At 45.8% G+C, this 13,560-nt stretch overlaps 1 protein-coding gene across 1 annotated transcript in view; it reads right to left on the reverse strand.

Moving 5' to 3' along the window:
* The window catches only part of DONSON (DNA replication fork stabilization factor DONSON), a 599,115-nt gene that overhangs the window by 253,375 nt on the left and 332,180 nt on the right, over nucleotides 1-13,560 (reverse strand). Inside the window, exon 6 of the mRNA XM_044072953.1 lies at nucleotides 7,091-7,208. Within this exon, the coding sequence (XP_043928888.1) occupies nucleotides 7,091-7,208 (118 nt within the window). The remainder of the gene's footprint in view (nucleotides 1-7,090; nucleotides 7,209-13,560) is intronic.

Raw genomic sequence — 13,560 nt, forward strand, 5'->3', positions numbered from 1 at the left:
TTTGAGACAAGTACCAAGGAGGGAGTTGAGACATATTCCTTAGAATTGGGTACAAGTGCTGGCGAGGCCAGTCCGGGGCAATTAGGATCATTTTTGTTTTTTCCTGTCTGACCTTTAGTAAGACCTTGGGAAGAAGAGGCAGAGGAGGAAAGGCACAGACTGATGTTTTTTTCCAACTGAAGGATAGTGCATCCACTTTCCATGCTTGTCTGTGATAAGTCCTTGTGCAGAATTTGTCCAGTTGATAATTTTGGGGAGAGGCAAATAGATCTATGTCCGGACTCCTCCATTGCTCTGTTATCATGCTGAAGACTTGTGGATCCAGTTTTCACTCGTGAGGGTCCATAAGATTTTTGCTTAGGTCGTCTGCCAGAGTATTTTGTTTTCCTGGCAGGAATTGAGCTTGAAGATGTACTTGGTAAGTCAAGGCTGTGTCTCACAATGCCATGGCTAGTCTGCAAAGGGGATAGGAATATGTACCCCCCCTGCTTGTTTATGTACCACATAACCATGGTGTTGTCCATCTTTATCAGTAGTTGTCCTGGATGAAGTATGTCCTTGAAGGCTGTCAGGGCATTCTGAACAGCTAACATCTCTTTCTGGTTGATATGCAGATGCATTTTTTTTGGGCTCCATATGCCCTGAATGCATCTTCCCGCCAGGTGGACCCCCACAAGCATAGTCTGATGCGTCTGTAGTTAGGGTTTGGGTGGCAGGGGGTAGAGTGAAAGACCGTTCCATGTTCTGGTGACATGTTTCTGCCCACCAAAGAAACTCCTGTTGTAGGCAGGGAATGAGAGGAATCATTGTTTCCAGACTGTGACAATGTTGACTCCATAAACTTTTTAGATACCACTGTAGTTTCCTCATATGCAGTCTTGCATATGGAATTAGTAGAATGCAGGATGCCATGAACCCTAAAGCCTGCAGAATTTGTCTTGCAGATAACTGGATTTTTGTTGCCATCTGTTTGAAGTAAATAGTCAGTTGCCTTTGCTTGTCTGGCGTAAGGTAAGCCATCTGGGCAGTTGTATTCAAGCTTCCACCCAGGAATGTAATCTTTTGAGAGGGTACCAGTTGTGATTTCTTTTCATTTATTGTGTACCCTAGGCATGTTAGAAGCCTTTTTACAAACGCCAGATGTTGAAGAAGAATGTCCTTGTTTTCTGCTTGAATGAGACAGTCGTCCAAGTAAGGATAGATTTGTATGCTTCTTTGTCTGCAAAATGCAATTACTGGTGCCAGGCATTTTGTAAAGACCCTGGGTGCAGTAGATAAGCCAAAGGGCAGTGCAGAGAATTGGTAATGCATAAAACCAGCCTTGAAGCGGAGGTATCTTCTGCACGATTCCCTTATTGGGATATGCAGGTATGCCTCTTTTAAGTCTAGAGTCACTAACCAAGCGTTCTTGCCCAGCATGGGCAGAAGCTGTTGCAAAGTCAGCATTTTGAATTTTGGGATGTCTAAGAATGTGTTCAAAATCGATAAATCCAGTATTGGGCGGCAGGCATTGTCTTTTCCTGGGTACCAGGAACAGTCTTGAATAAAACCCGTGCCCTTTTTCCTGTTCTGGTACTGGTTGAATAGCCCCCATATCCATGAGGGACGTAACTTGTTTCTGTGCCTCTGCCCATTGATTTTGTGGCAGATCTGGTCAACCGTTTGGAATTGGCAAGGTATGGAAATGAAATCTGTATCCCTGGGATACTATGTTTAATACCCACTTGTCCTGGGTTATTAACTGCCAATTTTGAGTATGAAGTGATAATTTTCCCCCTAAGGGGGCTGTCAAAAGATAAGAGCTTGGTGATGGCAGAAGGAAGTCAATGAAGCTGTTTATTGTAGGGTTGTGCTTTGTTTCTTCCACATTTGGATGTAGAAGCACCCCATTGCTTTGACCTGTAAGAACCCTGTGATTGGTATCTAGAGCCTTTTGAGCGCCTGGATTTGCCCCGTGAGGCTCTGTCGGACACAGGAAAGGACCAATTTTTTGTAGGCCAGTGTCTACTGAATCTTAGTGGCTGCACTTGTAAGAAATCTTTTACAGTTTGCATAGACTTAGCTTAGCCTTCCATTTTCTTTAAAAATTCTTCTGCCTTATTACCAAACAGAGTATCATGCTGTAAAGGTGCATCCAACAATTTAGCTTTAACATGATCACGTAGATTTTGCTCCTTGAGCCACGCATGCCTTCTAATCACAAATCCAGCAACTGTGGCCCTGCAAGAGGCCTCCAATGAATCAAAACCACATTGCAAAGTATGCTTTCCAACCTGTTCTGCTGCATGCAATAATTCCTGTAATTCTTTATTTTCCACACATTCAGAAATCAACATAATTTTCTGTTTCAATAATCCCATAACATGCTGTTGATATTTAAGCATATGAAACTGGCAGTTTAAGGTGCTAATTGCCAAGGTTGCCGACGTATAAACCTTCTTTCCCATCTATCCAGCGCCCTGGAATCTCTATCAGAGGGGGTCGGATTCTTAGCTGTTGAGGCCTTTATACCTTTGGGACCCTGTGAGATAGATTCAGGGTCAGCAGTAGGATTTTTGAATAAAAATTTGTGGGAGTCAGGAACCCTGTAATATTTGTCTGGTTTACTAGGAGCCGGAGGTAGGGAATCTGGAGCCATGCTTGATTCTGAAAACACACCATCAACAATGTCTAATACAGGAGGTACAGCCAAAGGCCTATGCTGAGTAAGAAGAAGGAAATCCCTAAGCCTCTTTTTTGATTCCGAGAAATCCTGACTCTCCCAATGAAAATGTTCCCCTAAAGTATGCCAGGTTTCTCCAAAAGAATAATCTTCAGGAGGAGATGCAGATGGGATGGATTCCTCTGTACCTGAATCCTCACAGGGTGGTTTAGAAAATTCCTGATCAGAAGAGGAATCAGAAGAAATAGAAACATGATCTGAAGATTCATAATCAGTGCCTTGCCTAGGCCTCTTATCAGGGGGGGGTTGGGAACCCCTGATCAAGGTAATTAAGTCTTCAGCCATTTTGATCATCTGTTTTTTTAAGCATAGAGGTCTGAGCACGTGGCTCATGCGTCCATTCTTAGCCTTAGAAGTTGCTTTTGTCTTTGCTTTTGAAGCTGGCATCGGTTTTATATAGAAATGTTGAGGCCTGAAAACACCCTCAGAAGCCGGTGCCTGCTCAGCGGCTCCAGACCCATCCGAGGGAGAGACATCCACGGGTACAATACTCTGAGAATCTCGTGGCATGCCGGACTCCACATGGGTCTCGGTAGAGGCCTGTGACTCGAAAGTAGTGGGTATCAAGGGCTGCGAAAGAGCCTCACTGAGTACCGGCGAACTGGCGACTGGCTTAGGAGAAGTTTCATAGTCTGTTTTGGACCTCAGCGGTCTGTCTCTGTCCTTTTCTTTGCGTTTTTTGTGAACTCCGGTAGTCGGATTGCTACCCGAAGACATTTCAGGGTAATTAAATCTGTTTCCAAAATATTCTGAAGCAAAGATATACCGACGCTTAATAGTGCGCTGGTTAAATCTAGCACAAAACCAACAATAAGGCACATTATGATCTGGGCCTAGGCAAGGAATACAGTACAAATGAAAATACTTATGAGGTATTTGCTTCCCACAAGTAATGCAATTATTAACTTTTACTGACATCAGTAAGGAGCAAGAAAAGGTTTCCCCAATGGGGTACTTAGCTTTAATTGAAGACTTCGGTTCTGAAACTCGAATGCCGACCGGCACTTGCGAAATGCTTCTGATTCGGGCACTGCGCGGCAAGAAAGTCTGAAGAAAATGGCGTCAGCTGCATGTTTTATACCCCTGACGACCTGACGTCATGGAAGACGTGACAGAAACCGAGGCAGGACCCAAGACTTTGATATTCAGGCCGAATGAGGGCAAACTGCCAGCAGATTACCCAAATGTAATGACTGCAACAGTGAAACGCGAAGAACATCCTCACTGACAGACTGCACAGAAAGAAAAAAGAATGATAATGAAGAGACTGATGGGCAACTCACTGACCACCTTGGACATAAAAGGAGGAATGGTACGAAGACACACCCTGTATCTAAGAAAAACTTAAAAAAAAAAAAAAAGGAAGAATATCTATGACAGCCTGAAGTACAGACACACTCTTGGCTGAAGTAGGAGCCAAAAGCAGAACAGTCTTCCAAGTACAATGTTGCAAGGAAGCTGACAAAGAAGGCTCAAAAGGAGTCTGGGTCACTTTTTCAAGTACAAATTGAGGTTCCAAGAAGGTGGGACAGGTTTCCTGGGAGGCCTGATATGAAGAAAACCTTTAAGGAATTGTCTGACCTCAAACCTAGACATCAGAGGAACATTCAAGGGCAGATGAGCAGAAACTGCTGACAGGTGAGATTTAAATGAAATATATGCCAACCCAGCATGGCGCAGATCACACAATTAACTGAGAACCAGAAGCACCTCTGCAGATAGGGGATCCTGATGGCGAAAGAGGGACCAGACAGAAAATCTTTTCCATTTGGACATATAGGATTTTCTGGTAGTGGTTTTTTTGGCCTCCTGCAGAACCTGCAGCATGTCCTCAGAAAACAGGTGCCTGAAGGGGATTAAAACCCTATCACCCACAGTATAAGTTGTACAGTGGACAGGTGAAAATGAATAAGGGATTCCTTGCCTTGTGGGAAAAGATCCACCTGGTGAGGTAGCTTGTGGTAATTGCCCCTGACCAAGAGAGAAGGGAGCACCAATGCTGTCTGGGCCAAAAGGGAGTCACCAGCAAGATTTTGGGAGAGTCCTGCCTGATCTTGGGCAGAACAAGAGATAACAGAGGAAGGGGTGGGAAAGTGTATAGAAACATCACCTTCCAAGGAAAACGCAGGGCTTTTACTTTCCAAGTAAGAGGACTTGGGACTCTGTATCAGAATAGCGGAAGTATTCTGTTCAGAGGGAAGGCAAAGAGATCTACCACAGGAATACCCCACCAATGGATAATGTCCAGAAACACATCTCTCTGAAGCATCCATTCATGAGCTTGTGTTTTGGATCTGCCCAAAGAGTCTGCCACTAGATTGTGCTCTGAAGGAATGTAAACAGCCTGAAGAGTCGCTTGATAATGGATAGCTAGATCCTAGACTTCAAGAGCCTGTTTTCAAAGGAGATAGGACCTTATGACCCCCACCCCCAACACTTGCTGACATACCACATCACTGCGGTACTATTGATGAAAACTTTGAGAGGCCCGCAAAGAAAAAGCGAATGAAAAGCTTGTAGAGCTAAAAGCATCCTTGGATCTTCAGGTGGTCATAACAGGCACCCCACCCCCTATGTTAGGTATCTGTAGGGAACTGGAGCTTGAAAAGGAAGCACCTGGACTGATAGAGAGTTGATAAATCCAACAGCTTGAGACAAGGAAGGAAATAAACAGGGAACTCCAGGATTGGCAATGTTGAAGCCACACTGATATGAAGCACCATTGAAATTTCCTCATATGGAGCCTGGTGAGGGGGAGCAAAGGAATGGTGGAAGCCATAAATCCCAGGACCCCAAGAAATTCCCTGGCGGTGACAGGGAACACAGGAAGAACAGAGTGGAAAAAGGTAGTCAAAGACAGAGCCTTGGGGGCAGAAAGATGCCAGCATGGGAACAGTGTGAAGCCTCTATCAGAGGAGAACATGATCCTGGAAAGACGTCAGAGCTGATTTCTGGAGGTTTATAGTGAACCCCAGACTACGTAAAAGACAAGTGGTGGAGATCCTGTAACAGACTGCTGGGAGGAGTATAAATAGGCAAATCATCTAGATAGAGAAAAATCTGTACATCTGAAAAGGCTGTAAAAAGCAATGACAGAAATGAGGCATTTGGTGAATCCCCTTGGGGCAGTAGAAAGGCCAAAGGGCAATGCAGAGAAATGAAAATGAACAAAGGTGCAGAGAAATGTAAAAACCTCCAGAAAAAGAGGATGAATGGGGATGTGAAGGTATGCACCCCAGAGATCCACAGACACCAAGAAGGCCTGGGGAAGCAGAAGACAAAACAATGTTTGAAGGGACAAGATCCAAAAAGAAGGGGTGTTGAGTAAGGAAAGATCTCCGTGTACCCTCCTTCTGAGTAACCAGAAACATCCTGGAGTAAAATCCTTTCCCTATCTGGGTGGGTGGAATGGACTGAATGGTTCTCTGATCCAAAGGAAATTGCAGAACCTCTGCGAAATGAGGAACCTGTTCTCAAAGAGGTAGAGGAATGCCTGAAAATGAAGGGATTTATAAACCATGAAATATCCCTGACCAATTGACAGAACCCAAGAATATGAGGTGATCCGAGGCCAATTTGGAAGAGACAAGGGGATTTGGTCAAAGGAAAGGAAGGAAAATGTCAAACAGAACCAGGTTTACCCTGAAAAGGTGGTTTCTCAGTGGAAGGAGCCTGAGAAGACGTAGTAGGAGGAACATGTCTAGAACCCTTCTAACCCTTAGGAGGGGGGGGTGAGTCTGTTTACAAGCAAAGGCAGACTTTGAAGGACAGTTCCTCAAACTTAGGAATAGGGGAAATAAAAATATGCTTGAGTTCCTGTAAAACCTTACCCTTATTCTAAAAAAAAAAAAACATAAGTAAATCAGCAGCAACCTCAAAAAGACTTTTGCTGTCCAGTGGATCATCCAAAATCTTGGCCTTGATATCATCAGGCAAGGCCTGTTGAGGTGGATTCCACCTGTTAGAGAGATATGCCAGGGTGCATGTTTTTTATGTACTCTTGCAGACACTATCCATTCAGGCTGGGCCTGCAAATGATCATTATTTGATCAATGCACTACCACTGCAAGAAAAAAAAAAATCAATCAATACAGCATGCAATGAAGACTGTCCATCCAAGGGCGGAGCTTTGTGGCGTGCAGATTAAGCCCCCCCCACAAGTCAACGTCAGTGGAGACCAGAAAAAAAATATCACACTTTAGCTACATCAGTGTATTTTAAAGAAAGTTGGCAGTAATAAAATCAAGCTGAAATTGTCAGAAATAACAGGCAATGATGATATAGAATTAGTGAAGCACCATTACATTAGCTTTTAACTTAGGTCAATAAGCAGATTTAGGTAATGATAAAAACTGCCCACTGTCATACCTGCTCATTTCTACATTTCCTTCAGAGACTTGCAGATTGTCAGTTATTTTTTCTACATCAATAGCCTTCTGCTTTTTACTTGTACTGTCTTCCACCAAAGGCAAGGAGTATTCGATACCTAAGTACAGAAAATGGCATTAAGTACACTTACTCCCTAACATAAACAAAACAAGAAAGATGGCATTCTACTACAATCAACAAGAAAAACTATATTAAGAGTCTATGACTGGGAAATCAGATGCAAAATTATAAAAAATAAATAAAAAAAAAAAAAAAATAGAAGTTATGTTCTTACCATAACGTTCCATGTTAGTTGTCTTTGTCTCACCTTCTTTCTTGCTGGATGGGTTCGGAGCCGACCTCGGCTCCGACTCGGCCACTCTAAAAGCTCGAGAGTTGGTTCCACCGGCTCGAGGCTCCCCTTATATCCCACAATGCTAGGCGGTATTACCTCAGATCTCGTTTGTAAGCTATGCCCAGCTAAAAATAACTCCAGAACCACTGGAAAAAGGAAAAACCCACCTCTATAAAAGGAAGGGAAGAAAGTGACCTGAAAACCTGATGAAGGAATATATGCACAGAATAGCATATACCTATAAACAATAGAGGTGGTAGAAAGAGAGGTCACAATCAAACTCCTCTAGGTCTGTCCAGGCTAGGGGGAAGGAGGGTGGGGCCTTAAGAAGGCGAGAAGAAGACAACTAACATGGAACGTTATGGTAAGAACATAACTTCTATATGTTAAGTTGTCAATCTCGCCTTCATTCTTGCTGGATGGGACCGCGTCCCTAGCACCTTGTCCCGGGTGGCCTATCGGAACAGACTCTTGAGAACAGTGGAACCAAAGTTAGCTCTATGTCTAGAAGCTAAATCCAACTTATAATGAGAAATGAAAGTGTGAGGAGTAGCCCAAGTAGCCGCTGCACAAATGGTGTCAATAGGCAGCCTGTCTTGGAAGGCTATAGAAGTAGCCAAAGCTCTGGTGGAGTGAGCCTTAGGTTTGTTAGGCAGCTTTTGGTGTCTAATTTCATAAGTAAAGGAAATCAGAGATGTTAGCCATCTGGAGAGTGATACCTTCGAAACTGAAAGTTCCTTTCTGCCTTCTGCATAAGAGACAAACAACTGGTCAGTTTTTCTGATCTGTTTGGTTCTATCCAAATAATATCTTAACTGACGATGAACATCTAGCCAATGCAATTTTTGTTCAGACCCGTTAGAAAAGTTAGGAAAAAACACAGGGAGGTCAATGCTTTGATTTAGGTTAGACGCAGAGGCTACTTTAGGTAAAAAGGATGGATTGGTTCGTAAGGACACCCTGTCTTTATGAAACAATAGATACGGTGGTCAACTGCTGAGTGCATGAAGTTCTGATACCCTTCTAGCTGAAGTAATGGCTACCAGAAAGAGAGTCTTCCAGGATAGCAATTTCAATGAACAGGAAGCTGCAGGTTCGAAAGGGAAGAATCAAAGATCACGAGAACTGAATTAAGGTCCCAAGAAGGAGGAGGATTTCTTATAGGAGGTCTGAGAAGAAAAACTCCCTTCAAAAAAGCTTTGCAAAGCTTGTGAGACATGATGGCAGAATCTGAGATGCCCACATGAAAGTTAGAAATAGCTGCCAATTGAACTTTAAGAGTAGAAGGAGATGAACCTGCATGGAAGAGTTCAGCTAGAAAATCAAGGACTATTTGGATGGAAGCAGTGAAAGGATCTATGTCCTTCCTTGAGCCCAATAGGCAAAGCGTTTCCACTTACTAAGATAAATCTTCGAGTGGAAGATTTATGGGAAGCTATCAAAATATCTCGAACAGAGTGAGATATTTGAGGAAGCCTGGCTAAGGTTGGAATTGGAGGAACCAAGCAGTGAGGTTCAGAGAGGGGAGGGCGATGTAACTGACCCGATTGATGCATCAAAAGATCTGGAACTAGGTCCAGATGCCAAGGTTGCTCCAACAGAAATTGATGTAGAAAGGGGAACCAAACCTGTCGAGGCCAAAAAGGAGCAAGGAGGATCAAGGGGGCCTTCGGGGGGAAAGCTTTCTGTATCACTTGAGAGATTAGTGGGAAGGAGGAAATGCATACAGAAGTCCCGGGGCCAAACCTGGACTAGAGCGTCTCTGCTGGGCTGGCCTGGTAAAGGAATAGGGTGAAATAATCTCTGCACTTGCTGTTTTGGGGAGTAGCAAAAAGGTCGCAGCAAGGCTGACCCCACTTGAGAAAAATTTTCTCCAGAATAGAATCTTTCAGAGACCACTCGTGAGGCATGAGTATAGCTCTGCTCAATTTGTCCTTGATTAGATTGGACTTCCGGGGATATGCGTTGCTATCAGAAACCGCTGAGAAGAAATCGCCCATTACCACAGTCTGAGTGCTTCTCGACATAGGGATAGGACCTGGTTCCGCCTTGTTTGTTGATATACCACACTACAGACATATTGTCCGTCTGGATTGCTATCGTTCCCAAGGGAAGAGAGTCTTGAAGGGCTTGCAACGCTAAAAGCACTGCTCTCATCTCTAGAACATTTATATGCAAGTGGCATTCGTCTGGTTGCCATATGCCCTGGACTGTTCTGCCCTGATAATGCCCCCCCCCACCCGATCAGGGAGGCATCCGTTGTCAAAGTAGCAACGGAGGAAGGAACAAAGGGTCTTCCCAGGAAGAGCTGAGGAAGAAATCCACCAAAGAAGATGATTCTTGCATGCTTGCGTAATCATAATGGTGTGGGACATCGGAAGTTGCTGGTACGACCATTGTGTGAAGAGCATCCATTGAAGGATTCTCATGTGGAATCTGGCTAATAGAAGTAGAGGGATAGCAGCCGCCATAATCCCCAGTACTTTCAGAACTAATCTGGCTTTGACTCTGTTGCTGTGGAAGAGAAGGGAGACCAGTTTGTATGTCTGGTATTCTTTGGTCTGTTAGTCACAGACATGTTGACTGTGTCTAGATTTGCGCCTATGAAGGTAATAGCACGACAAGGCGACAAAACAGACTTTTCGCAATTTATTGAGATGCCTAACTTTTGACAAATGCGAAAGGTGTAGTCTCTGGCCATTAACAGAAGATGCTTGGTAGGAGCCGTGAGGAGCCAGTCGTCCAAATATGCAAACACCTGGAATCCTTGGCGTCTCAGGTGAGAAGCTACCACTGCCATGCATTTGGTAAACACCGGGGGCAGTGGTGAGACCAAAGGGCAGGGCTCTGAATTGAAAGTGACTGGTTCCCAGCCGGAAGCGGAGAAATCTCCTGGAGCGTCTGTTCATTTTTATATGATAGTACGCATCCTGGAGGTCTATAGAGCACATCCAGTTTTCCTTTCCCAAAAGGGGTAGGATGGATTGTAGCGTGACCATCCGAAATCTTGTTTTCTTGACCGACTTGTTCAAGATACTGAGATCCAAAATGGGTCTCCAGTCCCCTGTTTTCTTTGGAACCAAAAAGAATTTGGAGTAGATTCCGGATCCTTGCTGGTCTGCTGGCACTGGCTGAATGGCTCTTTTGGAAAGCAACTTTGAAATTTCCAACGCTGCTTGATCCCTTTGAGCGGGTGGAACATCTGGAAGGGATTTTTTTGATTGATTTGGAATACGAAAGAACGGAATGGAATAGCCTTCGGAAATGATGGACTGTACCCACTTGTCTTGAGTTAGGGATCGCCAGGCTTCTGGGCACAGTGACAATCTTCCCCCGACTGCCTCCGAAGGTGGACAGTCGGGCAACACCTTAGGGATGCTGAAAGGGCTTATCAGAAAAGGTTTCTCGATTGCCCTGGTTCTGCGTACCCCCCCTGCCTCTAGGGCGACGTCTACCATTATTGTTCCCCCCTCTGCCTCTGGAGGGGAACCGACTCTGTGCGTCAGGCAAAGTCCCTTGAGATTGTTTGCGGAACCACATTTTCCCACTTTTCTGGCCTTTGGGGTAAGGCCTAGAAGGAGTAGAAAAACGGACTCCGACGGCAGAAAGAGTTTTGCCATCCGTCTCGCACCTCGTCAAGGTTTCTTTCACTTGAGGACCAAAGAGAGATGATCCATCAAACGGGGAATTAGTGAAAGACGTTTTAAAGGGGTCCGCAAAATTGCATAGCCGCATCCAGGCATGCCGACGTAAGACCACACCTGTCCCTGCGTCTCTGCTCGCTCCATCAGCCGCATATGAAAGGAGGCGCATGGAGGAGTTAGCTATAGAATTTAGGGTAGCCAGCTGAGTGTTCATCTTGTCCTGAAAACCCGCAGCTGTAGGATCCTTCAACATGTCACTCGCTTCCTTGATCAAATCTCTTTGAAGACGAGTGAAATGGCATAGGTAGTTCAGCGAACGCATAGCAAAGGTCGCTGACGAAAACATCCGCTTCCCGTACCTGTCCATAGACCTAGATTCCTTGTTAGGAGGATGGACAGGCACCGAAGGATCAGCTAGTTCCTTCTTAGTGGCAGCAGCTACCACCATAGCATCCACAGAAACTCCCTTGGTCAAAAATTGTTTATCTGCTGGTGCTGTGATAAACTTTGAAGGTCTCCTGGGGGTGGGGTCCACTGAGTCAGGGGCCGTCCAAGCCTTTTTTGCTACCACCTGCATGAGTGGGTCAAGGGGGACACCCAGGAGGTGGAAGGGCGAGAGCCAAACGCCTCAAGATACACAGATTCATCCTCCGAAGGGTTAAGGGCTGGCCAATTTCCCCTCTGTTTCAGGATTTCTAGAATGTCTGCAAAGGAGACATCTTCAGAAGGGGAACAGGGGGAACCCTCGGAATCCTCTAAATCTGTGTCAGAGGTGACAGACTCAGGTGAGTCTATGTGCTTCCTCTTACACTTTCTCTTCCTAGGGGGCTCCCCTGCCAATTCAGGAGAGGCCTCGGAAGAGGATGAGATCCCCACAGGGGATTCTTGAGGAGCTGGCTCTCTGCGGTATGGGATGAGGGAGTGAGTAGACATAACCTGAGGCACCGAAGAGGGAGGAGCGGACGGAGCCGACTGTGGAGTTGAACCAGGTTCCAACACACTCCGCATGACCTCGAGCAGCACCCCTGTCAGGCAGAGCCAGAGGTCCCTGCTCCGAAAAGCTGAGAACCCCCCTCGGCACCGACAGGGATGGCTCCGAGGCCGATGTCGGAGCCGAACTCACCAGTGCCGAGGCACCGAGAGGAGGCGGGTCGGACAAGGGTCCGATGCCACTCACCCCTCGGAGCCAACGAGGGAAGTTCGGCGCCGAGATTCTTCCAAGGAAGAAATCGGAGCCGACGACGGAGCCGAAGACAATTGTATCGGCTCCGACGCTACCACAGTCTCGGTTCCGAAACGCCCTGGCTCCGAGCTCAAAGGAGTCGGAGGAGGAACATTTTGAGGGACAGGGTCAAGCATCGACTGATGAGTCGGGCTCTGAAGCATTTGGGCCAGTGCCTCGGACTTAAGAAGTCGACTCACTACCCTCTGAAGGTCATGATCTGAAAGCCTCGATGACCTAGAGGAGTGAGATCTATGGCTCCGTTCAGACAGCAAGGGAGACGCTGGAGCCGAATTAACGGAGCCAAGGGACGGTGACCTAGACCTCTTTCTAGATGTCGGCTCCGATGTTCTGATCGGAGCCGACACCGGAATTTCCAGAGCCTCGGCTCCAGCCGGAGCCGAGGAAACCACAGAAGCTGCAGTCTGAGACTCATCGGCTCCAGGCGGAGCCGATGTAGCAGGAGGTTTCGAAGCCTTAGGCCTCGACTCAGAAGCTGGAGTCGAGGACCTAGAAGCCTTAGAGGGTTTGCCCGAAGTAGCAGTAAGGGAACCCTCAGGCTTAAGCAAACCTCTTAAAATGAGTTTATTTTTTCTTTCCTGCAGGACTCTAGGGCTGAAGCCATGGCATACAGCACAAGAGTCCTGAAGGTGTAAAGGTCCCAGGCAGTACACACAAGAAGTGTGACCGTCTGTCAGAGACATTTTCTGACAGCACGAGTCACACTTCTTGAAGCCTGAGACCTTTGAGTCCTTAGACATTGTCAAGGAAAGTGTAACCACACACACACTCAAACACACCGATTACACTTTACACAAATTTAACTAAAAAAAATTACACTTTACACAAGTTTTTTTAGATCCCTAACAAAAACACATACACTCCACTAAGGGGAAGGAAGGGCCCGAAGGCCTGAGGGAAGAACTTATAAGTTCTTTGTGGAAAAAAAGGTGGATAAACAGAAGGAAAAGGGTCTAAATCCACTAAGCTAAGGGAAATAACTATAAAAGATTAAATTAAAGGGGTTTAAATAGACTATAGATTACTCTATATTAACTGACCTGAAGCCGGTAGAAACCAAACACCTCGATCGCTGTAGCGGCAAACGAGATCTGAGGTAATACCGCCTAGCATTGTGGGATATAAGGGGAGCCTCGAGCCGGTGGAACCAACTCTCGAGCTTTTAGAGTGGCCGAGTCAGAGCCGAGGTCGGCTCCGAACCCATCCAGCAAGAATGAAGGCGAGATTG

The sequence above is a fragment of the Protopterus annectens genome, chromosome 5.part1, assembly GCF_019279795.1.
Source record: "Protopterus annectens isolate FY-2018-M chromosome 5.part1, PAN1.0, whole genome shotgun sequence".
NCBI classification, from domain to species: domain Eukaryota; kingdom Metazoa; phylum Chordata; order Ceratodontiformes; family Protopteridae; genus Protopterus; species Protopterus annectens.